Here is a 26,418-nt window from a genome sequence, read left to right on the forward strand (position 1 = left end):
GAGTGGGGAGGCAGACACATAAATACACCGTCCGCTACAGGGAGATAAAGGCTCTACTGGGATGACCAGGGGAGTAGGTGTGCAAAGGAGAAGGCTTCAGAAGAGATAACAGTGAGGTGAATTTTGCTGGAAGAATAGGATTTTCCAGGTGGGCAAGGAAGGGGGAAGGGTATGGCCAAGGCCTGGAGGTGTGAAAACGTGTGTTATGTTTGCAGAACTAATCGGTCTGAGAGCTGCCTGGGAACCCAAATCCAGTCCCTGTTCTGGGTTAGGGCCCAGCATCCCCAGGTGGTGTTTCAGTCATCTCAGGATGGGGTGGGGGGCACCAGTGGTGGTCTCCTCCACGCTCCCACCCACTCCCTCCGATGCCCATTTTTCTACTTCGGGCAGCCTGGCCAAGAGCCAGGATGTTTACACCCATACGAGCTGAGTCTGCAGAATTAAATCCCAGACTTCTCCAAAAAAGAAGCCAGGGTGTCAGCTGGCAACTTCCTGAAAGTCTGAGATCAGAGGAAACAGTGACCTAGAGAGGGAGGAGGACACCAATGGAAACCCCAGTTGAGGGGTTTCTAGAACACTTGGCTTCTAACCCAGAGATCTCAACCCTTTATTTGGGTATAATTTAAATACCATGAGATTTATTTGTTTCAAATAGCAATTCGGTGGTTTTTGGTAAATTTACACAGTTGTGCAACCATCACAACTCAGAACATCTCCTGCTAAAAGATCTCTTGTTCCTGTTTGCAGTCAACCCCTCCTTCCACGCCCCAGTCCCAGGTAACCACTAATCTGCTCTCTGCCTCCATAGATTTGACTTTTTCTGGACCTTTCATATCAATGGAATCATACAGGGACTTCCCTGGTGGTCCAGTGGTTGGGACTCTGCGCTTCCACTGCAGGCGACCCGGGTTCCCTGGTCAGGGAACTAAGATCCCGCATCCCGCATAGCTGTGCGGCACGGCAAAAAAAAAAAATCATACAAACTGTAGCTTTTATGTCTTGGTACTTTCACTTTGCAGAATATTTTTGAGATTCATCCAGGTTTTAGCATTTATCAGTAGCTCATTCTTTTTGTTTCTGAACAGCATTTTTGAGATTCATCCAGGTTTTAGCATTTATCAGTAGCTCATTCTTTTTTGTTTCTGAACAGTATTCCCTTGTACAGACAGACCATATTTTGTTTATCTGTTCACCAGCTGATGGACATTTGGATTGTTTCCACTTTTTGGCTATTATGAATTGTGCTTCTGTGAACATTCATGTACAGGTGTTGTGTGAACATACGTTTTCCTTTCTGTTGAGTGAACGCCTAGAAGTGGAATTGTTGTATATATAGTACATTTATGTTTAACTTTCTAAGAAACTGCCAGATGTTTTCCAAAGCAGCTGCACCATTTTATATCCCCAGCAGCAAAGTATGAGGGCTCTGATGTCTCCACGTCCTCGCCAATACTTATTATTGTCAGTCTTTTATATTATATCATGCTGAGGAACTATTTTTTAAAATTTATTATTACCTTTTTTTTCTTTTTGGCCACGCCACACGGCTTGCGGGATCTTAGTTCCCCGACCAGGGATCGAACCCGTGTCCCCTGCAGTGAAAGCGAGGAGTCCTAACCACTCTCCGCCAGGGAAGTCCCTGCTGAGGAACTTCTTGAAAACACCCACGGGGACTTCCCTGGTGGCGCTGTGGTTAAGAATCCACCTGCCAATGTAGGGGACACGGGTTCGAGCCCTGCTCCGGGAAGATCCCACATGCCGTGGAGCAACTAAGCCCATGCACCACAACCACCGAGCCCGTGTGCCACAACTACTGAAGCCCGGACGCCTAGAGCCCGTGCTCCGCAACAAGAGAAGCCACCACAATGAGAAGCCCGCGCATTGCAATGAAGGGTAGCCCCCGCTAGCCACAACTAGAGAAAGCCCGCCCAGCAACGAAGACCCAACGCAGCCATAAATAAATAATTTAAAACAAAATCCGCCTCTTTAATAAAAAACAAAAAAACACCCATGGATGCCCTGGCTCCGTCCCAGACCAGTTAAATCAGAATCTTGTGGGTTGCGGCCCAGGCATATGTATTCAAAACATAACAAAACGAAGCAGAAACCTCCCTACTTGAAAAGCTACTAATGTGCAGATGGGTTGAGAGCCAGTGATCTAATTTTCGGCCTGAAGTTCTGTCCGACTTCACCGAGAGGGAGCTCAAGCTGGCCAGCGGCCTCTCCCACACCAAGAAATATAGGGGCTTGGGGATGAGAAACAAGAAACCTCTCAAGAAGGCACGCGCAGTCCCAGAGCAGATGGGTTGTTGGCATGTGAGGTGAAGGGGCCTGGGAGCGGGTTGGGTCCAGGGGTCCTGATTTCTGCGCAGCCAGATGAGATCCTAATGGGTCACCTCCCACGACTTTAGGGATTGTTCAGGCCTCTCAAGAGATTAGGAAAGTTATGACATTTCTGGCTGCAGACCAGCTCCAGATAACCCCAGGGAAATACAAGGAGGTTGGCGGTGCCAGGAGGAAGCACAGGGAGCTTAGAGGCTCAGGGGGGAGTTAGGCCAGGGCCACACAGTCGGTGATAAAATCTCCTCCTTTTGGAGGGTCTGCAGATGATAATAACCACCCACTTTCCAGGTACCAGACCCTGGGCACTACGGATACAGCTATGAATAAGTGTCAGGCTCCTACCCCCATGGAGCTGACAGTCTCCTGGAAGAAACAGACAATAAAGAATTAAACAGAAGGACAGGTAATGATGCGGAGGGGGCCTCTCAGTGGGGGTGGCATTTGAGTAGAGATCTGAGTCAGTGAAGGAAGCTAGTCATGCAAAGGTCTGTGTGCAAAGATGTTTCTGGCAGAGGGAAGAGTCTGTGGAAAGCTTGAGACTGAGTGGATTTGGTGTGTTCCAAACAGTGGTAGAAGGTGGAGTTGGAGAGGAAGGTAGGCAAGAGCTAGATCACCTAGGGTTTTTTGGGGGGTCATGGCCAGAGTCCGAGTTTTATTTTGCATGCGATGGGGAGAGAATGGAGGAGGGGTTTGAGCAGGGTAGTAACACGCTACGGATTTCTACTTTTTTTTTTTAATGAATTAATTTATTATTTTTTGGCTGCACTGGTCTTCATTGCTGTGCACGGCTTTCTCTAGTTGCAGCGAGCGGGGGCTACTCTTCGCTGTGGTGCATGAGCTTCTCATTGCGGTGGCTTCTCTTGTTGCGGAGCACCGGTTCTAGGCACGCGGGCTTCAGTAGTTGTGGCTCACGGGCTCTAGAGCGCAGGCTCAGTAGTTGTGGTGCACGGGCTTAGTTGCTCTGCGGCATGTGGGATCTTCCTGGACCAGGGCTCGAACCCGTGTCCCCTGCATTGGCAGGCGGACTCTTAACCACTAAGCCACCAGGGAAGACCCGACTTCTACTTTTTAAAGATCACTTTGGTTGGTGCAGGGAAACTAGACCTATAGGAGCAATAGTGAGGTGGGGAGATGAGGCGAGTTGTCCAGAGAAAAGAGGAAAACAGCTTGGACTGGTGTTGGTGCAAATGGAGAGATGTGTTTAGATGTGGGACACCTTTTGAAGTTAGAGGCACCAGCATTTGCTGACATGAGGTAGGAGGGGAAAAAAAGGAGGCAAGGATGACGCCTGTTTTTTTGTTGTTTTTTGTTTTGGCTGCGCCCTGACCAGGGATAGAACCCAGGCTCCCGGCAGTGGAAGTGTGGAATCCTAACCACTGGACCATTGAATTCCCAATGCCTACATTTCTGACTTGAGCATCTTGGTGAAGGATGGTGTCATGCCCTGAGATGGAGAACGCTGGGAGAGGAGCAGAATTAGGACGAGAGGTGGGGAGGCTAAAATAGAGATCTAGCTCGGTGGAAGAGGAGGGAGGCTGGGGGGTGGGGGGACTGCAATGTCCTCATGATTCAAAGCTGGGGAGTTGGCCATCCTTGTTACATCAAAGCCTGTGTATGTTGGGCCCCTGAGACTGTAGTATTAGAGCATCTCGGAAAAATTCAAGGTGCTGTAATGTTCAGGATGCTTCTTGCAACCTTTAGGAAGTCCCTGCAAAAACAGAGACAAGCTTAGGCCAAAGAGGTGGCCCATCCTTATTATCAAAAGGACAAGTCACCACATCTTTTTGTCCCCTCCCTTCAGGTAGTACGAAATTTTATTACTGGCTTATGAACTCCAAACATCTGGATAGCACTGCTGTGGATCCTCCAGCATGTCCTCAGCTCGCCGAGAGGGTGAGAAGCCCACGCCGAGTGACTAATGCGAGCCGGGGCACGAGGCTTAGAGGACCATGGAGAGAGAGGCCCCCGTGACTCAGAGTCAGTTCACAGGCTGCAAGAAGCATAGAAACTGAAAGGAAGGTGCAGCATGAAGAAAACAAAGAAGAAACCAGAGAGAATAAGTGAGCTGCCCGAGGTCAACATCAGAGCTGAGCTGGAAAGGTACTGGGGACGGGGTGCAAAGGACCCAGGAGCTGGGGAAGCAGCACCCCACAAGAAGCGTTAGAATTCTTGAGTTTCAAACCTGGAAGGGCCTTCGAGGCCCAAATGGCCAGCTCCTTCCCCCGAAAAAGGAGGAAATGGGAAAGAAAAGGAGAAACCAAAAGACCAGGTCTCCAAGTTTTAGAAGTCACAGAAAGGCAGTCAACAGCTCCACCCTGGCTGAACGCAGAAAGCCCTGGTCCATTATTTCTCTCTGTCCATTTGGTAAATGTCTGGTTTCCATGGGGGCAGTTCTGTCCAGCTGCGTTCTGGAAACAGGTGGCTTGCAGAGACGTAATCAGGGTCTCCCGATCTGACATCTGCTCCCCCCACAATGCACCCCTCCCCTCATTCCAATTGGGCCCCCATCACACGTTCCCAGGCACACCCACGCTGAGCAGTGCGGGCACACAGGCTGCGGGGCTCGTGGGCTCAGGCAGAGCAAGAGGGAGGGGGATCATTTCCTGAGGGGTAGCTTGGGTGGGCCTTGGGGGTGGGGAAGTGGTCAGAAGGAGAGATGGGCTGACGCAGCTTCTCCAAGCCATGCAAGTGTCCAAAGAAAACAGAGCTGTAGAAAGGGAGAGGGAGCGGGGAGCTAGGCTATCCGAGTGCTGACTTCTTGGGTAGAAATCCAACTTGGTAAACTGTGGTCAGTAGAGCCTGTGTTTATTTACTGGGACCAGTTACTTCCTCCTGCTGTACCTCAGTATCTCAATCTGCAAAACAGGGACAATACTAGCTACCTCGAGGGATGGCTGTGAGGATTAAATGGGATCATTCAAAAAGAAAGACGATAGGGCTTCCCTGGTGGCGCAGTGGTTGAGAGTCCGCCTGCCGACGCAGGGGACACAGGTGGGTTCGTGCCCCAGTCCGGGAAGATCCCACATGCCGCGGAGCGGCTGGGCCCGTGAGCCATGGCCGCTGGGCCTGCGTGTCCGGAGCCTGTGCTCCGCAACGGGAGAGGCCACAACAGTGAGAGGCCCGCGTATCGCAAAAAAAAAAAAAAAGAAAGAAAGACGATAGACTGAAGTGGTGAAGAGTGTGGGCTCTGGAGCCAGACTGACTTGAGCTAATTACTTCACCTCTCTGGACTTCAGTTTCCACATCTGTAAAGTGGGGATGATGACGTACCTATTTTGCAGGATGTTTTGAGGTTTCGCTGAGTTCCTATTTGCAAAGCACTTTTTGTTTGTCAAACAACTGCTTGATGCTAATAACCAGAGACATTTATTGAGCCCTTTGGTGTGCCAAGTACTAGATTCAGCACTTTATACTTTGTGACATCAAAGTCTGCCACCCAGGGAGGGAGGCAGGTATTAGATCAGCCCATTACAGATGTGGAAACTGAGGCTCATAGAGAGACTTACTTTTTAATTTATTTTAATTTATTCTAGAACAGGGATAGGCAAACTATACTCTTTCTTATAGTAGTTTATGGCTTCTTTCATGCTACAGTAGTGGAGTGGAGCTGTGACAGAGATTAAAGGGCCTGCAAAGCCTAAAATATGTACTATCTCACCCTTTACAGGAAAAGCTTGCTGACCTCTGCTTTAGAAAATGGCAGAAGCAGGATTTGAACCAGGTCTGCCTGGATCCACAGTACTTAACAGCTTTGCTATTCTGGTTTTTTGCACTATCACTGTGCTGGGTGCAAAATAAAGGCTAGAAAATCATTTCTTTCCTGTCACTTTGAGGGCTGAGAAGGCTTCTCTTATCTTCTCATATCCAGGAGTGAAAGTGGAAAGGGATTTGGGGATTCTGATCGCTCCATCTTTCAGGCCAAGCGGTGAGGACTCAGGGAAGGCTGCCAAAACTCCGCGTGGGGCTGCACGTCTGACAGCGTCACTCTGAAGTGTGAGGTCGGTGGCACAAATTGTGGGAGAAAGGGGAAATCCATGTGACAGAGAGGGGCAGGCTGAGTAGGCAAGTCCCTGAAATCAAGATCAGAGACTGTACCTTCTCGTCTGCCAGCCCAGGTCAAGGCTATGTTTAGAGTCAGTCTGACTGAAACTCACAGAGGCAGGAGCTGGTAAAGAATCCCGGGGTGGTGTAGGTATCGCCTGCTCCCCGGAGATACTCAAGGGCTCCAAAACCAGTTCAGTCACACAGCAAATATATACTCAGTACCTGATCTGTACCAGGCACTGTTTTAGCACCGAAATAAGTGGTGAACAAGATCCCAGCTCTCACGGAGACAGACAATAAACCAATATTAAATAGGAATAAGATCTATAAAGAAAATAAACCAGGCTGATGTGATTGAGAGTTAACTCCTAGGTAGGCAGGGAAGGCCTCTCTGAAGAAGGGCCATTTAAGCTGAGACCAAAATGACAAGGAGCCAAGCCATGAGAGGATCAGAGGGAAAAGCATTCTAGGCAGAGGGAACAGCAACTACAAAGGACCTGAGCAAAGAATTTCACTTGCATGTTCAAGGAACCAAAAAGTCAGTGTGGGGGCTTCCCTGGTGGCGCAGTGGTTGAGAGTCCGCCTGCCGATGCAGGGGACGTGGGTTCGTGCCCCGGTCCGGGAAGATCCCACATGCCGTGGAGTGGCTGGGCCTGTGAGCCATGGCCGCTGAGCCTGCGCGTCCAGAGCCTGTGCTCTACAGCCGCAACAGTGAGAGGCCCGCGTACCCCAAAAAAAAAAAAAAAAGTCAGTGTGGCTGGAGCAGAAGGAAAAAGCTGAGAGTGGTGGGAAAGGAGACAGGAAAAGGTCCTTTCATGTGTCTAGAAATCAGGGCATGGAGGCAGTTTATTTCAAGTGTGGTGGAAAGCCACTGAATGATGGCTAAATGATGCTAATAATTGTAGTGACTTTTTGAGCCCTTAATAAATGCCAGGTGCTTACTAAGCCCTTTACATGCATTAACTCATTTAATCCTCACAAGCCACCCTAAGAAGGAGGTACTTTGATTGTCTTCATTTTATAGATGAGGAAACAAAGGCCCATGGAGGTTAAACCACTGGCCCAGTGTCACACTGCTACATTTAAAGTTCACTGGGGCTGCTCTGGGGACAGTAAATTACAGGGGCCAAGACCCTGTAAGAGATAACAATGATACAAAGACAGCTTGCATTCCAGTTAAGAAAACGAGAGGAAAGAAAAACTAACATTCACCAGGTTTTCTGTTTCAGCCAGACTCCGGGAAGAGTGAGGGTTACTAGAGTTCAAAGGCGTATAGGCACTTCCTCTTCTGGATCTCCTTAGCACTTTCTCTGTTCCCCTCCTACACCCCTTCTGCCTTGTTTGCTTGTGATCTGTGCCCCTAATCACAATAGCTAGCTAGCATTTATTGGTTAATGGCGTTAATGGTGTGCCGTTATCATGCCCGGCACATGCACTGTGCCTGTTTAATTTATTCTTGCAATAATCTAATTGTATCCATTTTAAGATGTGGAAATTGAGGCTTACAGCTGCTAAAGTAAGGGGTCCAAGGTCATACATCTAAAAATTGACAGTCTAGGATTTGAACCCTTCGAACACAGTCAAAGCACTTAACTACTGGGCTGTAAACACTCACTTCTGACCTCCCACCCTGCCATGAACAGTCTCTGAGCTCCCCAGTAGTAGCCAAGGATTGTCTTTACCTCTAGTTTCCTGCTAAAGAGGGTTCATAATAATGCCAACCTCACAGGTTGTTAAGAAGATTAAACAGGGCTTCCCTGGTGGCGCAGTGGTTAAGAATCCGCCTGCCAGTGCAGGGGACAGGGGTTCGAGCCCTGGCCCGGGAAGATCCCACGCGCCGCAGAGCAACTAAGCCCATGCACCACAACTACTGAGCCCGCGTGCCACAACTACTGAAGCCCGCGCACCTAGAGCCCGTGCTCTGCAACAAGAGAAGCCATGACAATGAGGACTCTGCGCACTACAACGAAGAGTAGCCCCCGCTTGCCGCAACTAGAGAAAGCCCACGCCCAGCAACAAAGACCCAACGCAGTCAAAAGTAAACACAAACAAAAAAATAAATAAATAAAAGAAGATAAAACAAGTTAATCTAGATCTCGGGTGACCAACCATCCTGGTTTCCCTGGGACTGAGGGGGCTCCCTGGAAGGGAGACTTTCTGTTTCAAAATCTGGGAAAGTTCTGGGCAAATTAGGAGGAATTGCTCATCATGCCTGGATTCATGCTTTGTGCTAAATACATGTTCAACAGACATTAATCACCGTTTCTCCTTTCCACTTTCATGCATTTGATAACAAAAAGGTAGCAAGCACCCACTCTGTGCCCATCCTAGGAGCTGGGAACACCGATAGGCAGTACACGTGCAGAGAACCTAGCTCCAAAGTCTCACCAAAAATCCACAGTCCCTGGGGAAATGCCAAACCTCTCTCCAGGTGATTCCCGCAGCTTGTGTGCTGTCTTCCTGGGCTGGCAGTATTTGGATGAACCCCAGTGGGAGAGGTCCCTGGGCCCTTAAGGTCCGCAGGCAGTGACACAGAGACAGTGGGCGTGGGGTGGCCGTGGGGCTTCCCATAGTGAAACCTGGCAAAGAGAGGTACTGAGATGATTCTGGGTGGAAGGGAAGGAAAAAAACGTGCCTTGGGCATTGACTCTGTGGCTTGCCCTGGGCCTAAGAGGTAGTTCCTATTGTCACACACATTTTGCTGGATGAGGAAACTGAGGCTCAGGAACCCAAGTGAAATGACTTGTTCAGGATCATGCAGGAGGAGATGGGTAAAACAGGAATTTGAACCAAGGTCCCAGCAAAGCAGGGATTACTGGGGTTGGGCGGGCCGACTTCTGCACTTCCCTCCCTCCTGCCGGGCTTGGGTCCCCCACTTGTCTTGACAACGGCCAGGCTTGTCACGGGGCTCCGTACAGGCCTCTCCACCCTCCCGGCTGCCAGCGTCCCGCCCCATTCCCTCCCAACCCCTGAAGGAGGAGGGGAGAGTGGGAGAGAGGAGGGGGGTCGGGGAGGCCCGTCTTTATAAAGGCGGCTGGAACAGCGCTGCCCGCCAGACCCCGCCGCCTGGATCCCCTGCTTTGCCCGCCGCCCCACGTGACCGCGCCGACCACCAGCTCCACCTCTGAGTGAGTTGGGGCGCGTCCCCATCCACCCCCAGACCCTCGCCCGGCCGCGTGGTCTACTGAGCCCGGGGTGGGGAAGAGAGCCCCTGAAGGAGGGCGCTGAAACGGGGGGCACCAGGCAGAAGCCCGACGACAGGTATTTAGGACCTGGAGGAGCCGGGAGACCCGGGAGCCGGAGGTCGGGCCGGCAGCTTTCTCCCTTGGCTCCTCCGGCTCGGGGCCTAGGAGACCGCAAGCCACCCCCGAGGAATGCGCGTGCAGCCGTTCCCATGGTAACGTGCAAGCCGCGCCCGCCCGCCGCAGAGGAAGAGGGATGTTGTTGGGCGAGGGGGGGCTTGGTCCCCGGGAGGTCCAAACTCGTCATGCGGTCGTTGCAAAAGCGAGCCGAGGAGGTCCCCTTCCTCTCCCCCGTGCCCCAAATCCTCTGGGAGCCAGAGCGCACGTCGCATGAGCCTCAGTTTCCGCGTCTGTCAAATGGAGGCAATGTTATTGGTTCCAAGTTCCCCGAAGAGCTATCTCAAGCTTAACGATCCCGGCCAGCCCCCTCTTTTGGTTGGCCATCCGAGGAGTGGGTTTTAGAGGCCCGGATGACTCCCGCGATCCCACCCCACCCCCAGGCCCGCTCGCCATGGCCCTCTTCGGAGCCCTGTTTCTAGCGCTGCTGGCAGGCGCTCAGGCTGAGCTCCCCGGCTGCAAGATCCGCATCACCTCCAAGGCGCTTGAGCTAGGTAAGAGTGGGGGCGGGCCGGGGCGGCTGTGGGAGGAGTCGCACCGGCAGGGCGTGCAGGAGCTAAGGGCCTCATTGCTGCTTCAGTGAAGCAGGAGGGTTTGCGCTTTCTGGAGCAAGAGCTGGAGACCATCACCATTCCGGACGTGCGGGGCCGAGAAGGCCACTTCTACTACAATATCTCTGAGTAAGTGGGGGCCGAGGGGGCGGGGTCTTGGTAGGGGGCGGGGCTTAGGAAATACCTACAGAGTCTCGAAGACAGGATGCCTGAGCGTAATGTGGGCGTGGCCAAATCGAGGAGGCTGGACTTAAGACACTGAATGAGGCCCGAAAAGATAAAGGCCTAGACTGCCTACAGAGGCGGGACCAAGGAGGTGGGCGTGGCCTAAAAATGTAGTAGGGACCGAGAAAAGTGAAGCCTAACCTGTGGAACTGAGGCTGGCCAAAGAGTTCCAGAGAGGCGGAGTCAAGAAAATTGCCGGTGGATGAGAGTGGGATGTAGGGCACCCGGGTGGAGCTAATGGGAGAGGTCAGAGGAACCAGAGATAAAGGCCTGTGGTTTAGGATAGTGGGGACAGGGTCTAGCAATCCCAGGGTGGGGAAGGGAAGGAAGACTTCTAAGAGAGGGGGTGAAGCTCACCTTTAACACCTGGGTCATGAGAAGTTAGTCTCTGACCCACCCAAGTCCAAGTTTTCGCCACCCAAGCACAGGTTGGGTACGTGAGGGGCAATGGAAGAATTCATTCTACCCACGCCAGCTTCCCCAGGCCTGGACTGGAAGAGGAAGGAATTAATTTGCTGTGGTTGGGTGGGGTCCCCTTTTCTTGGTCCTGAATTTGACCCTGAGGTCTCCTCCCACAGGGTGAAGGTCATGGAGCTGCAGCTGACATCCTCTGAGCTCCATTTCCAGCCAGAGCAGGAGCTCATGCTACAGATCAACAATGGCTCCTTGGGGCTGCGCTTCCGGAGACAGCTCCTCTACTGGTTCTTGTGAGGACCCGGCACCCTCAGGGCAGTGGAGGGCGGATCAGGAGGACTGGGGGTGCTGTGGAGCTGTGGGCAATCCTTTAGCCTTTTTTTTTCTGGCTGCGTTGGGTCTTCGTTGTTGCGCGCGGGCTTTCTCTAGTTGCGGCGAGCGGGGTTGACCCTGTTGTGGTACGCGGGCTTCTCATCGCGGTGGCTTCTCTCGTTGTGGAGCACGGGCTCTAGAGCGCAGGCTCAGTAGTTGTGGCGCAAGGGCTTAGCTGCTCCGCAGCATGTGGGACCTTCCCAGACCAGGGATCAAACCCGTGTCCCCCGCATTGACAGGCGGATTCTTGACCACTGTGCCACCAGGGAAGTCCCCCTTAGCCTTTCTGAGCCTCAGTTTCCTCATCTGTACAATAGGGACAATCTTACCCAATTCATAGAATGTCTGGTATACTGTGCAGAAGTAAATAAAGTCTTATTAAGAGCAGTCATGATGTAGAGGGGTGGGGAGGAGGGCAGTGAAGACTTGGTTAAGCTCTAAGCCAGAGTGAACATTAACCCTCCCACCCCCACCCCCACCGCAGCTACGATGGGGGATATATCAACGCCTCTGCCGAGGGTGTGTCCATCCACACCGCTCTGCAGCTCTCCCGGGATCCCACTGGCCGGATCAAAGTATCCAACGTCTCCTGCCAGGCCTCTGTCTCCAGAATGCATGCAGCCTTTGGGGGAACCTTCAAGTAAGCCCCGTCCCCAAGCCCAGTGCACGCCATTTGAGACCCACAGCCCATCTGCTTAGTGCAACGCACAATGTGCAGGCTTGGGAGTCAGACTAACTGGGTCTAAATCTCAGCGCCACCACTTCCTGGCTGTGTGACCTTGGGCAAGTGGCTGAAGCTCTGTAAGATAGGGATGGTAATAGGACCTACTTTATGAGATGTGAGGACTGTTTATCTTAATCTATATAAGAATATTTAGAACAGTACCTGACATATAGTATGGGCTAGCCACTTAGATAAGAACCATTGAGAGGACCAGCGTACACAGTGGTGTACTCGGGTGGGTGTGTACTTGGTTCTCAATAATAACCATTGAGAGGACCAGCGTACACAGTGGTGTACTTGGTTGGGCGTGTACTTGCTTCTCAATAAGTGGTAGCTCTTACTACTACTAACAAAAATAATAACATAGTTCCAGGTTTGGGGCTGAGAAGGGGAATTTGTGCTGGTTCTGGAAGAGGGTGGGGGAGAGAAAATGGTGGATTTATTATCTGGTGTTGGCCAATTTGGTCAATTTTTTATTTATTCAACAAAGTGTATGCCAGGCCCTGAGGATTTAAAAAGGAGCACAGAGCCTGACTGGAGGGACAAAACATTTGTCATTGGGGCCTTGAGAGAGGGACCAAGAAAGTACTCTGGAGAAGGGAGGGTCAAAGGAGGGTAATCCAGGAGGACTGCCTGGAAGAGGAAGCATCTGCACCCAGACGGGGAAATACAGGACAGGAGCATTGAGGGTGTAAGGGAGGACATGAGTAAGCATATGGAGCTGAGGATGCTCAGAGGAGATTTGAGGAACTCTGGGTAGATTCATTTGGCTGGTGGGGCACAGGGTGGGAGAGGAGGTCTTGAGAATCAGCCTGGAGAAGGGGATTTGAGCCCAAGTCATGGAAAACCTCCACTAAAGAGGTGGTAATTTAAGTCAAAGTAGGGGTATTCCCCCCACCCCTCACCATCTCTGGATGCTGTGATTTCTCCCAGACCTGGGTTGGGGGTGGGGCAGGGTCTGGATTCACCTGGCCTCTCCTCTCCTCACAGGAAGGTGTATGAATTCCTCTCCATGTTCATCACCTCAGGGATGCGCTTCCTCCTCAACCAGCAGGTGTGGGAAGTGGCGAGTGGGGCGCAGGTGGTGTTGGGGGACAGCGGGGGTGGGCATGCCCTCTCTTTCGAAGACCCTGACTCTGGCCCCCACCTCCCAGATCTGCCCCGTGCTCTACCATGCAGGGACCGTGCTTCTCAACTCCCTGCTGGACACCGTGCCTGGTGAGTTGGTGCGGGTGGGACGGAGAGCTCTGGGCCCGGCCTTGGGTCTGGAGTGGGGCTGGGGAGGAGGCTGGGTGCGCAGCTATCAGGTAGCACCTGAGTAGGCCCCTTCCAAGCCCTGTGATGGGACAGCCCTGGGTTCAAATGTGGCCTCTGCCTTCCTGTGTGACCCAAGGTAAGTACTCACTTCTCTCACTTGGTTTCCTTGCCTGGCTGAGGACCACTCCCCCCGGGTTGCTGAGGGTTGACTGAGGGCATGGCTGTCAAGATCCTTAATATGTGCTTGCTGTTGGGGCCTCATTTGTGTTCATCACCGGGCACTTAATAGGAGCTCAATTAATGTGAATTCTCTTTTCCTAAGCTATGAGATCATCACGCCATATACAAGGGGCACAAGACAGGAAGGAGAAGGCAGGGAAACCAATGAGAGAAGGGAATCCCTTGCCATCTTGTTTAGTGACTTGATGAAACCTATGTACTGATAGTAGTAGTAGTAGTAATAACAACAACAACAACAACAATAATAATAGGGACTTCCCTGGCGGTTGAGTGGTTAGGACTCGGCGCTTTCACTGCTGTGGCCCTGGGTTTAATCCCTGGTCGGGAAACTAAGATCCCGAAAGCCGCCCAGTGTGGCACCGCCCCCCCCCAAAAAAAAAACCACCACAAAATTCCCACAATAATAATAGCTAACATTGTTGAGCACTTCCTGCACACCAGGCACTAAATGCTTTCCACATAAAACTAATTTGATCCTCATAACAACCCTATGAGGGAAGTATTAGGATCACCATTCTATGAACGAGCAACTGAGGCCCAGAGAGCTTAAGCACCCTGCCCAGCATCACACAGCTTTGCGGGACTCGAGCCCCTCCCCGCAGTGCGCAGTGCTGTGGACGAGCTCGTTGGCATTGACTACTCCCTCGTGAAGGATCCCGTGGCCTCCGCCAGCACTCTGGACATGGAATTCCGGGTGAGCTGTCTGGCTGGTGTGTGTAACCAGACCCCCTCCTTGTCCCCTACAATGCTGGTTTTAGTTCCCTAAAGCACAGCTCTGATGCGGCCCCTCCATTGCTGGGGATGCGGTGGCTTCCCACTGGCTACAGAATCAGGTTCAACTCCTGAGCCTGGCACTCAGCCTTGTTCATCTTGTCTGGCCCCAACTTTCTCACTTCATCCTGTTCCTCTGCAGCTACTAGTTCCAAAAAATGCCCTTCGCTTCCCACCTCAGGGCCTTTGCTCATGCTGTCTTCCCCCATCTTCCCTGAAGGAATTGAACATTCAGCTCTAACGCACACAATCTCATTTCATCCTCTCGCAACCCTGTACATCAGGGAGTGACGTTATACTCATTTTAGGGATGTGGAGACTTGCTCAGGGAGGCGATGGCACCTGTCCAAGGCCACTCAACTAGTATGTGGCCATTACCATTGCCCCTCCCAGTGGAGTGTAGCAGAGTTTCAGAGCACAGACTCCGGAGCTAGAATGCCTGAAGGTCAGCTCCCAGCTCTGCCACTTACTAGCTGTGTGATCTTAAGCCAGTGGCTTAACCTTTCTATGCCTGTTTCCTAATACGTAAATGGAAATAATACAGTAAGAAAAGATAATCTCGGGACTTCCCTGGCGGTCCAGTGGTTAAGACTCCATGCTTCCACTGCAGGGGGCACAGGTTCGATCCCTGCTCAGGGAATTAAGATCCCACATGCCACGTGGCAAGGCCAAACAATTAAGAAAAAAAAAAGAGAAGATAATCTCATGGGATGTTATGTGGATTAAAGGAGTTGGTCTAGGTAAGGGGCACAGAAGAATTACTGTGTACGTGTAGGCAGCAGCTGCCGTCATTACTACCATCTAGTCTCAAGGCCCACTCAAGTGCTACCTCCTCCTTGAACCCTTTGCTGAGCCTCCCTTCTCCAGTCTGATGGGATTGCTCCCTTGAAGCACTCCTGCTACCCTCCTTTCCATGCTTTTTAAGAAAAGTACCTGTTGAGTCCCCCAAGGACAGCAACCGGGTCCAACCCCCCACCATCCCCACAGGGCCTGGAGACATCTGGGTGCTGGGCTAGTCTGCCTTGGCCCTGACCCTGATCCTCCAACCCCAGGGGGCCTTCTTTCCCCTGGCCGAGGGCAACTGGAGCCTGCACAATCGGGCGGTGGAGCCCCAGCTGCCCGAGGAAGAGCGGATGGTATACGTGGCCTTCTCTGAGTTCTTCTTCGACTCTGCCATGGAGAGCTACTTCCAGGCAGGGGCCCTGAAGCTGTCGCTGGTGGGGGCCAAGGTATGCCAGGGTCTGTTTGTGGGATGGGCAAGAGGGGGCCTGTGATGGAACTTCTGCCTTATCCCCAATTCCCTGGTCCAGGTGCCCCATGATCTGGACATGCTGCTGAGAGCCACCTACTTTGGGAACATCGTCCTGCTGGTGAGTGTCAGCGGGAGGTAGGAACCTGGCCAGGGGGGTGGGCACGCCATCCGCACACTGTGATGGGACCAGTGAGGCAAGTAGAGCCCCCAGTGGCAGCTGTGGAGTAGACAGAAGGCCTGGCCTCCTGCCTGTAGCCACATCCGCTCGCTTGGCCAAGCCTGTTTCCAGGTCTGTGAAGGGGGCTTGCTGCCCCTGCTCCGTCTCCTTCACGAAGCCATGATGAGGGTGGGCTGAGAACCCAAGCTCGGCCAGGGTAGGGGCTTTCACAGCGACTGATGTATTATCCTTTTTGCTTATCTTCCCTTGTTTAACGGGGAGTTAAATTTTTAAAGAAATAGTTCAGTGATCATTGAAGGACCTGTCCTTGGTTCTTCCTTGTAAATGATGGAGCCGAGATTTGAACCCAGATAGGAATCTGTGTGATTCCAAGCCACCCTGCCTCTCTCCTCTATACTACGCAACCTCCCAGCGTTGTCATGAAGATTAAATGAATTAATACATTTGGAGCAATTACAACAACAGAGGAAGTGCTCAGTCAACACCAGCTGCTCTGAATGCTATCCTTGTCATCATCGTGATCGTGGCCAAGTGTTGTTAAGAGCATGGACTCTATTGCCAGACTGCCTGGGTCTGAGTCCCAGTTCTGCAACTAAATAACAACTTGGACAAGTTGCTCAACCTCTCTGTGCCTCAATTTCCCCATCTCACAAATGGGTGTAATTTAATACCTGCTTCACACAGTTATTGTGAGGTTTAAATGAGCTAATACACGTGAAGTGTTTGGTGAAAAGTAAGCACTTGGTCACTACACTGCCTGTAGAAGAAATAGCTCAGCAGTTTCAAGAAAAGAGATATGGCACGGAGCTTGAGATTTTTTTTTGGCCACGCTGTGCGGCTTGCGGGATCCTAGTTCCCCGACCAGGGATTGAACCTGGGGCCACGGCAGTGAAAGCACCGAGTCCTAACCACTGGACTACCAGGGAATTCCCTGGGATATTTAACGCAAAGAGACTGTCCCGGAGGAGTCTGGATTGGAGATGGGTCCTGAATACTGAGAACTCAGGAAAGCAGAAAGAGAAGGAAGGAGGCATTCCTAGAATGAAACATTCCCTTGTCTGAGCAAAGGCAGAGGCTGGACACAGTTCTGGAGGGTTCCAGAAGCCAGACCAGTCTTCCCATTTGTGTCTCTGGGCTCCCAGACGGTACAGCCACCCCCCTCCTCCCCAGGGACTCAACAGGGAGGAGGACTTGACCCGTCTGGAACTTGACCTGTCCTCCCTGCTCTGTCCCCAGAGCCCGGCAGTGATCGACTCTCCGCTGAAGCTGGAGCTGCGGGTCACGGCGCCACCACGCTGCACCATCAAGCCCTCGGGTACCACCATCTCTGTCACTGCCAGTGTCACAATCGCCCTGGTCCCACCCGACCAGCCCGAGGTCAAGCTGTCCAGCATGACCATGGTACGGACACCAGCGTCGGGGCTGTGAGGGATCGGGGAGGAGGACTGCGGACACCCTTTGGGGCCGTAACACCACCCTCCCTACCTTCCTACACAGGATGCCCGTCTCAGTGCCAAGATGGCACTCCAGGGGAAGGTGCTGCGCACACAGCTGGACCTGCGCAGGTGGGCGAGCCTGTAACCTCTCTGAGCCTCAGTGTCTTCAGGATAATCACACCTGCCCAAAAATACTGGGGAGCTAAAATGCAGTCATACCTATAAGCCACTGGAGAGCTGGGGTCTTGTTAATGCATAAAAAGTGTTTCATTTTAGTGTAGTTTCTCTGCATTCTCACCACCCAGAGCAGGTATTATGAGAGATGACCAAGCTGGCCCAGCAAGGTTAAATGACACACCTACAGTCACACAGCAAAGTGCATGAAAACATGGATTTTGCACATCTTAGCTCTGTGATCTTAAAACAAGTCACTTTATCTTTCTGAGCTTCGTTTCCTTCATGCATTAAATATAGAAAATAGTAGCACCTACTTTCCAAGGACGTGCCGTCTGACGTGGCAGACACTAGCCCCATGTGACTATTTACATTTAATTACAATTAAATAGTTCCTCAGTTGTTCATTTCTATAACCACATGTAGCTAATGGTTACTGTGTGGACAGTGCAGATACAGAACATTTTACAGAAAGTTCTATTGGACAGCGTTGTTCTGGGGAGTTAAATGAGATAACGCAGGGTAGAGGTTAGGAGTCTAGATTCTGGAGACAGGTTCTGCAGTTTGCCAGCTATGTGACCTTATGCAAATTACTTAATCTCTCTGGGCCTCATTTGCCTCCTCTGTAAAGTGCAAATTGTAATAGTGCCTGTTTCTTAGGGTTGTTATGAGGTGGCATTTTAAGATAGTTTAATATTTAACTTTTTAACATGCACAGTATCTGGCAGGGAGTAAGCACTGAAAGTTTTGCTAAATAAACGTAAACAACACATGTAAAGCCATCAGCATAAGTCTAGCTTACAGGAGGTACTCCACAAATAAAAGGTAGCAGACTTGAAATTAAACAAACAAAAAAAACTGGAAAAAAAAGTAGCAGACTTGGAGAAAAGGCGACTCAAAGAGGGAGAAATGACTCACCCAAGGATACACACCTGGAAACTGGTAGAACCCCCTGGAAAGGTTTGTAGGTGTAACATGTAAGACTGAAACTCAGGGGCTTTGGGTGGGTAGAGGCCTGAGTGGCCTGGAGAAGGTGGAGCTTCCAAGGGCTCGTGCCCACTGGACCCTTCTTTTTTCCCCACAGGTTCCGAATCTACTCAAACCAGTCTGCATTAGAGTCGCTGGCAGTGAGCTGGGAATTGAGGGGGCGGGGGGGGCGGGCCAGGGCTGGGATTGAGGTGGGCAGCGAAGGCGAGCCCACCCTCTACAGGCTGCCCTAACTTCCTCCCTCCTCCCTTCCAGCTGATCCCACTGCAGACCCCTCTGAAGACCATGCTGCAGATTGGGGTGATGCCCATGCTTAATGGTAGGGCTGGGGGAAGTGAGGAGGGAGGGGGAAAGGACAGGGGAGCCAGGTGGGCCCAGATTGAGCTGGCTGTTCCCATCCACAGAGCGGACCTGGCGTGGGGTGCAGATCCCACTCCCCGAGGGTATTGACTTTGTGCGCGAGGTGGTGACGAACCACGCGGTGAGTAGGGGTGCGATGGGGAAGGAGGGCAGAGCCTTCCCCTCCCTCTACAGCTCTCGTGTGCCCTCCTTGACCTGATCCTAGCTTCTCCCTTATCAACTGCCTCTTCTTATTTTAATCTTACATCAGATTCGTCCAGCCCTTTGCACCGGCTGTGTCCTCACCTTGGAACACTCTTCCCTGATTCTACCCTCAGTGCCTACTAATCTTTCAGGTCTTAGCTAAGAGCTCATCTCCTCCAGGAAGCCCTCCTTGACCTCCACAGGCTGTGCTCCTGCAGCCTCTGTTTCAGCACCCTTCATAGGGAGTTATAAGAACCGCTCTGCTGCTCCACCTCTCCCACTAGATTGAGGCCAGGGACTCTTGTCTCCGTCTCTAAACCCTGCTCTCGGTAATGGAATGAAGAGACTCCCTTCTCTGCCTCCCTGCACAGGGTTTCCTCACCATCGGGGCTGACCTCCACTTTGCCAAAGGGCTGCGAGAGGTGATTGAGAAGAACCGGCCTGCCAACACCGGGGACCCCCTAGCACCCAGTGCCCCGCCACCCTCCATGGCAGCTGTCTGAGTCCTCAACCCCGACCCTCGCAGCTGCATTCAGGACTCCACCGTCTCTCATCCCCTCCCTCACCCCATCACAGCCTCTAGTGTCCTCTAACCCCCAGTGCCACAGAGAAGATGGGGTTTTAAGCTGTACCCAATTTAATTCCATAATCACAGTCATTCCATCAATTACAGTCCGTCCACCCTCCCCGTGGGCTGTCCTGAGCTCTGTTGTGTTCCTGGGATGCGATCAGTGCCTTGAGGGCATTCTTCAAGCAGGGAGGGGGCCAGGCCTCACCCCAGTGAGTTATAAAGTGCAAACTCCCCCCAGACTGTATATGTGAGGCGCTGGGGCCAGGTCTGGGATGCACAGGGCTGCGGAGGCGGGTGGGGTCAGTTCTGGAGGCAGGGATCTGCCCCACAGGGGCATTTTGCATAAAGGAGGACCTCCCTTCCGGCACGAGAGGCTGGGAAGGGCTGGATCAGGCAGTGGGGGGCTGCTCCCATGGTCATCAGTATGGCTGCTTATTCAGGAAGCGGGAGAACATGGTGAGGGCAGCCTGGGGCTTGTCAGTGGGGACCATGTGTCCGGCACCCTGAAGGGCAAAGCTTCGTGAGATTCCTTCCCTGTACAACCCCTGCCCTTGGGTGCTTCCTTCATCCTACTGGACCCCTCTAGCCAGTGACCTTCCTGCTCCCCCAATCCATCTGTTTTTCCCATCTTCCCCCGAAAACTTGCCCTTCCACGGGCCAGATGGTAACCCAGCATAAAAGGAGGTCAGAAGGAAAGGACAGGTGGGTCCTGCCCCATCCCCCCAGCCCCCCTAGTCCTCACCAGGCCCAGGCCCTACCTTGATGGTAAGAAAGGCGATGTGGGAGAACTCCTTCACGAAGCCAGCGATCTGCTCTCCACTGTCCCCGTAGTCCACCAACCAGGGCCGGCGCTGTACCTCCATCTGCCCCACCAGGAAAGACTTAGCAGCCTGTAGCTGCCCCGTCATCTCTGCTCACAGCCACCAGCAAGACCTCAGGGGCCGGGAACTCCTCCAGGTTTGCCCCCTCTGTCTGCCAGAGCCACGCTGCACTACCCCTGTACCGGCCCAACCCCAGGGCTGGGACCCCGGGCTCACCTTCTGGTTGAGGGAATCCACAAACCACTCATCTCCCATGAAATTGCAGGCCATGTCCACATCTCCGTTGTACAGCAGGATCCGGTATTTCTGAAGCAGGGTAGGTGAAAAATGGGGGGTTTGGAATAAGCCCAAACCCCAGCCCTTCCCCAGTTCAAGCCCTACCCCTCAGGGAATTCAAGAGGCCCAGCTAAACAGCATAAACCAGGAAACGCTTGTGTTTTCTGACCACTTCCTACCTGCCCAGTGCTCTGCTAAATGCTTTCCCTATGAAGGTAGTAGATACCATCAATAACCCCATTTTATGGATGGGGAAATCAAGTCTCAAGATATATGAGAAACTTGCCCAGAGTCACCTGGCTAGTAGGCTAGTAAACGGACTTGTACTCAGGCAGTCTGACCCCAGAGCCCATGCTTGAACCACTGTGCTGTACAGAACCTGGTCCTACCGCAGCTCTGCCAGTATCTCCTAGGTGACCTTGGACAAGGCCCTCTCCCACCTCAGACCCCAGTCTGCCTCTCTGTAATACGATCTGACTAGCTCTTCTCACCCTAATGGCTCCTTGGCTGACGTGGACCTCTCTGCCCCCTCCAGCAGAGCAGCATAAGGTGGGGACAGAGCCAGGTTCAAATCCTGACCCTGCTGACCACAGGACCTAGGGCAAGTGACTTCACTTCTTGGAGTTTCAGCTTCCCCTGTCCCGAGTGGCGCCCTGAAGGAGCCCCCACCTCGCCACACTGCTCCAGGGTCCTGAGGCTGCTGGTGGACCCAGCTGTGCTGGCCCCACTCACCTGTGCGGCCAGCAGCTTCAGGTACTGGGAACACATGGTTTGGTAGAGACGGCGGTACTGGATATTCACCAGGAAGCTGCAGGAGCACGCGGGCAGGAAGACCAGGTCCAGGTTGGGGGAGAAAAAGGGACAATAGATCAGACGCCCTCCCCTATCCCCTTCTATTCCCAAGCTCCAGCCCAAGAGGCAGATAGCTGGGATTCAGTCCCTCCTTGGGCATTTAACCTCTCTAGGACTTATCTAGATGGGGGGGAGGGACTGGAATTCAGAGGTCCCCAACTCTCCTCCATTTAGAAATGTACAGGGACACTTTGTTACAATGGCTGGGCTGCACTGGCATGAGTGCATAAGGGCTCGTGCTGACCAATCAGAATGGAACTGAGTGGCCCCTGCTGTGCCAGGCGTCACCCTCTTACTTGTAGGGGTCATAGGAGATGTGGGCACCTAGGGTGGTACTGGAGTCAGGGAGGGGCTGGGGATGGGAATGTCTTTTTACTAAATACCATTTAAGTAATTGATACTTTAACAACCAATGTGGCTGCTTAAGAATGAAGTGGCTGGGACTTCCCCGGTGGTCCAGTGGTAAAGAATCCGCCTTCCAATGCAGGGGACATGGGTTGGATCCCTGGTCGGGGAACTAAGATCCCACATGCCTCGGGGCAACTAAGCCAGTGCCACAACTACTGAGCTCACACGCCTCAACGAGACAGCCTGCATGCCGCAAACTATAGAGCCCATGCGCCACAACTAGAGAGAAGCCCGTGCGCAAAAAAAGAATGAAGTGGCTGGGGGAATTCCCTGGAGGTCCAGTGGTTAGGACTCCTGCGTTTTCACTGCCAAGGGCTCGGGTTCAATCCCTGGTTGGGAACTCAAAAAAAAAAAAAAAAAAGAATGAGGTGGCTGAATATCAGTCAACTTCGGGGGGGTCAGAGACCTTGAACATCCTATTGTACAATTCAGTCACACCCCAAACACCCTCTGTGTCCCCACTGAGAAACCCTAGCCAAAGGATCCCTGGGAACAACAGCCCGCCACCCCCCAGGCCACAAGCGGTCACAGAAACCCACTTGCACACGTCCCAGCGGGGCAGCTGCTCGGGGATGTGGAGGGCCTTCCGCACAAGAGGGTTGTTGAGGTAGGTGGAGGCGGCTGTGGTGTTGGTGCAGGGGGGGTCCAGGCGCACCTCTCCCGCAGAACGCAGCAGTGCCTGGGGGGGGCACAGAGGGTCAGGATCTTTGCTTCCCTGCCCTGTCCCTCCCCACCCTGCTGGGAGGTAAGCGTGGGCCCTTGCACACCTGATGCCACATCTGCTTGGGTGGCAGGCGAGTGAAGATGTTGCCCAGATCCTGGACCACGACAGTGTCCTTCTCGTACCTGCAAGTGAGGTCGGGGGATGAGTGCCTGAGCCTCCAGATGGGACTGGGGTTGGCCCAAGGGGCACACGGCAGGGCCCACCTTAGATGGCTGGGCACCCCCCCAGCACATGGAGCGTAGAGGTTGTAGACGTTGAGGCCGGAGCTGCCCACGATGTGGGACACTTCCTGAAGCTGCAATGATACCCCAAAAGCCACCATGCTTTACAGAATCCTGGCCTCCCCATGACCTCCCCAACAGCGCCCTAAGATTTATTGCTCTCCTGCTTCGCTTGGTCACTACCCTTTCCCCCCTTTCTTCACAGGCAGGGAAACTGAGGCTCAGTGGAAGGAATCTGCTAGTCCCGGGTCCAAATCCTAAGGCCTCTACTTCCTAGCACTGTGACTTCAGGCAAGCGACTTCGACACGCTTGGCCTCAGTTTCCTTATCTGGAAAATGTGCCTAATACCATCTCCCTTGAAGGAGACTCTTGAAGATGGAACAATCCACACTGCCATAGCCGAGCACAGTCCTGGCACATCGCAGACGATGGATGAGTGAGAAGCCCCTTCCCCTCACAGGGAAGTCACAGGAAGTGGTGTGGGAACACATGCATACTCATGTGTCCCAGAGGACATCGAATTGCTGAAGGGTGCAGGATAGGAAACCACAGGGGGACGAGGGGGAGGAGTCCCCAAAGGGGATGTGGTACCCTTCTCAGGATGGGGGCCGTCAGGGGTGACGGAGGGCAGGGGCAGAACCTCACATTGGTCACGCATTGTGGGTCTCTGTTGTCGTAGAAGTTACACTTGTTTTGAGAGCAGCAGTGGGTCTGGAGGGAAGACCAGAGCCTGTAAGAGATGAGTGAGATTTGCTGAGGCCCATGGTGGGCAGAGAAGGCAAACACCCCATCTTCTCAACCTCCCGTCACGGCCTGGACCCAAGGGACCTAATCCCAGGGAACAATGACATTTATCACAGGGCGTGGTATGTAGCTCCCAAACCTGGCTGCCCTGGGCCATGCTGCAGCCCTCCTTCGTCCCTTTACACTCTGATGTCTATGCTTTGGCCTTTCAGCACCAAAACCTTTCTAGCAAACCCAGCCCCACCTTCTGCTCATCAACCAGGGTAGGACCCAGGATATCATGTGCCTGGCGGACAGACCTGAGGTCCCATGACCTGCTGCGCCCCAGAGATTGCCCAGCGGTCCCCTCCCATACCTGTTTCCCAGAAGGCCATGGTAGTAGGCGAAATAGACCAGGGAGTTGTCATTCTGCTCATAGCAGGAGAGTCCATTGCCCACAGCCAGCCCCTGTGAAACACCCAGGGCGTTAGCTCATCTGGACGGTGAGGAAGAAGAGCCTCCCTTGACCCGCACCCAGACCTTCAGCAGTCTGGAAACTGAAACCCGGGCTGGCTTGTGGGTGTGGGTGGAGGCGGGGGAGGCCACTCAACGTAAAGAATGGAGCTGGCAGCTTGAGGAGTAGGTTCCCTGTTGTGGAAGGCACGCAGGCCGGGGAGAGGCCAGCTAGTGGCAGGAATGTTATGAAGGAAGACTGGGTTGGAATGGAGGCGCTGACCTGTTTGACCTTTGCTAACCACAAGGCTATGACCCCAAGATGCCTCCCTTCCCTCCGGCAGCCTCCCTGCACCTGAAGGTTCATGCTGGGGTCCTGCATGACCAACACTGCCAGGGTGGGGATGTAGATGCCGGCATAGCTCTCTCCCGTCAGGAAAAGCTCGTTGTCCTTGTATTCCGGGAAGAGGCGGAAGAAATCTTTAAGGGCTTCAAAATTGCTCTGGGCCACCTGGGGATGGCAGGATGGAGGGAATCGGGAAGTGTTGGTGTTTGAGCTAGAAAGAATCTCAGGGATAATGACACCAACCCATCCTGTTTGTACAACAGGTTGTGACTTGTCCAAACCACACCACCTAGCACACAACAGAGCCACGGATGGACTCCAAGGGCATGCTCTTTCTCTCCCCGCATCATGCCACCCAGCAAGGCTGGGGCACGTGGGCAGGCAGCGGACTCACCTCGGTGTCATTGGTTGCATAAGACTTGTCATCGGAGTAGGAAAAGCCCACCCCAGCTGGGGACTCGAGGTATAACACATTGGCAATCTACAGAGGAAGTGGAAACGGGCTAAGGAGGGCTCCCCACCCCATCCCAGTGCCCAGACACCCCCACAGGACCCACAGAGGCGGCGATACCAGGTTCCAGGAATAGGGGTTGTACTCCAGAGTGGCACCATCTGGCTGGATCTGCGGAGGAAAGAGATGGCTAAGTCCCGAGAGCCAGCTGGGGGTAGGGAAAGGGCCACCGTGCTGAGTACTGTACAATCGGGCAAAATCCCCGAAAGGTACTAATAGTCAAGCCAATGGTACAGATGAAGAAACTGAGGCTCAGGAAACGGACACATCTTCAGAAGATCACAAAGTCCTTTTCTCCTTCTTCCCCGCTTCTTTCCTTTGGGAACTGTCCCCTCCCTGCCCCTTACCAGGGGTTACCGAGCTGCTTTCCACTCACCAGGAAGGGTCCGTGCTCGGTGAGGAGGCCGTCTAGGGAGCTACAGCCCGGCCCTCCATTGAGCCACAGCACCACAGGGCTGCTCTTGGGATCCTTCTGGGACTCCACAAACCTGGGAGGGAGTCAGGCTAGGATGGGTGCAGGTGGGGGGAGTGCTCCTTCCAGCCCTCCCTGCTCCCAGGCTCCTTCAGGGGTCTTAATAACACCCCCACCCCCACCCCCACGCCCAGGCTCCCCTGGTGGCGCAGTGGTTGAGAATCCGTCTGCCAATGCAGGGGACAAGGGTTCGATCCCTGGTCCGGGAAGATCCCACATGCCGCGGAGCAACTAAGCCCGTTAGCCACAACCACAGAGCCTGCGCCCTAGAGCCCGCGAGCCACAACTACTGAAGCCCGCGCGCCTTGAGCCTGTGCTCCATAACGAGAGAAGCCACCGCAATGAGAAACCCGCGCGCCGCAACAAGAGAAAGCCCACGCGCAGCAACGAAGACCCAACACAGCCAAAATAAGTAAATAAATAAAACAAATTTATATAAAAAGAAAGAACCCCCCCCTCCCTATCATCTCCCCCGGTGGGCATCGCAGTGTCCCTCCCAACCCCGCCCTGGAAGGCAGGGCTGCAGACCAGTAGTGGAGGTGCTTGGAGCCGGAGCCTCTGAGGTAGCCAGAGTACTGGCGGAAAGACGGCTGCTTGGTCAGCCCTGGCAGGTACTGGATCTCGTCCTGGTCGGGGGCTGCCTCGCTTCGGGGCGCCCAGGAGAGCAGCAGCAGCAGGAGGAATGGCGGCGACAGCGCGGCTCGGACCATCTGCGGCAGGAAGCGGGTGCCGGCTGTTTACTCGCTCGCTAGCTGCTCAGCCGCCCCTGGGGAAGAGCTGGCGGCTCATCAGCGAGGGAAGCCCAGGCCCAGGCCCAGTCCCAGCTCCCACCCGCTGAGCTTCCTCCGCCGCGCCGCGCCGCGCCCCGCCCCGCCCCGGGGGCTCCTGGATCCCTTCCAGCCTCCGGGATCTCTTCCAGCCTCCGGAGTCCCCTCACCTCTGCTGCCTCGCGTCCTTGCTCTCCCGGAGGTGGCCCGCGACGGGAAGTCATGTGTACTCCGAGTCACGTGTGCTCCAGCGTCACGTGACAGTCTTCCTCCTGCCCATCCCGCCCCCACGTCCTCGAGCACCCGGAAGACGGAGGGGGCGGTGGCGGCGGCGGTCAAACAAGGTGAAGGTCCGTAGGCCTCGCAGGTCGTATCCCGGGCGCCGGCGGTCAGATGACCCAG

General features: G+C 53.5%; 2 protein-coding genes and 1 non-coding gene across 5 annotated transcripts; 1 reads left to right on the forward strand and 2 right to left on the reverse strand.

Annotated features, from left to right (window-relative positions):
• The first annotated feature begins 9,359 nt into the window (after positions 1-9,359).
• Positions 9,360-22,162, forward strand: PLTP (phospholipid transfer protein). 2 transcript variants are annotated; one of them, XM_004272917.4, is made up of 16 exons: positions 9,360-9,515; positions 10,130-10,240; positions 10,327-10,426; positions 11,101-11,229; positions 11,793-11,948; positions 13,023-13,086; positions 13,187-13,250; positions 14,132-14,223; positions 15,353-15,529; positions 15,611-15,670; positions 16,967-17,131; positions 17,228-17,295; positions 18,425-18,467; positions 18,583-18,646; positions 18,732-18,808; positions 19,242-22,162. In XM_004272917.4, exons 2-16 carry the CDS (start codon positions 10,141-10,143, stop codon positions 19,371-19,373), a joined length of 1,491 nt encoding a protein of 496 aa, XP_004272965.1. In that variant the 5' UTR covers positions 9,360-9,515; positions 10,130-10,140; the 3' UTR covers positions 19,374-22,162. The 2 variants fall into 2 exon arrangements, with proteins under 2 accessions (XP_004272965.1, XP_049555860.1); XM_049699903.1 differs by lacking the exon at positions 9,360-9,515 and adding an exon at positions 9,545-9,784.
• Positions 16,584-16,656, reverse strand: TRNAE-UUC (transfer RNA glutamic acid (anticodon UUC)). The gene has a single exon. It is a non-coding gene; the product is annotated as a tRNA-Glu (tRNA).
• Positions 19,490-26,322, reverse strand: CTSA (cathepsin A). 2 transcript variants are annotated; one of them, XM_004272922.4, is made up of 15 exons: positions 26,187-26,322; positions 25,778-25,959; positions 25,154-25,265; positions 24,838-24,888; positions 24,661-24,747; positions 24,276-24,431; positions 23,844-23,935; positions 23,390-23,474; positions 22,726-22,817; positions 22,566-22,644; positions 22,338-22,477; positions 21,271-21,346; positions 20,479-20,568; positions 20,200-20,304; positions 19,490-19,944 (listed from the first exon to the last, which is right to left on the reverse strand). In XM_004272922.4, exons 1-15 carry the CDS (start codon positions 26,238-26,240, stop codon positions 19,861-19,863), a joined length of 1,485 nt encoding a protein of 494 aa, XP_004272970.1. In that variant the 5' UTR covers positions 26,241-26,322; the 3' UTR covers positions 19,490-19,860. The 2 variants fall into 2 exon arrangements, with proteins under 2 accessions (XP_004272970.1, XP_049555862.1); XM_049699905.1 differs by lacking the exon at positions 26,187-26,322 and adding an exon at positions 26,081-26,097.
• Between the last annotated feature and the right edge of the window lie 96 nt (positions 26,323-26,418).

The sequence above is a fragment of the Orcinus orca genome, chromosome 16 (assembly GCF_937001465.1).
Source record: "Orcinus orca chromosome 16, mOrcOrc1.1, whole genome shotgun sequence".
NCBI lineage: Eukaryota > Metazoa > Chordata > Mammalia > Artiodactyla > Delphinidae > Orcinus > Orcinus orca.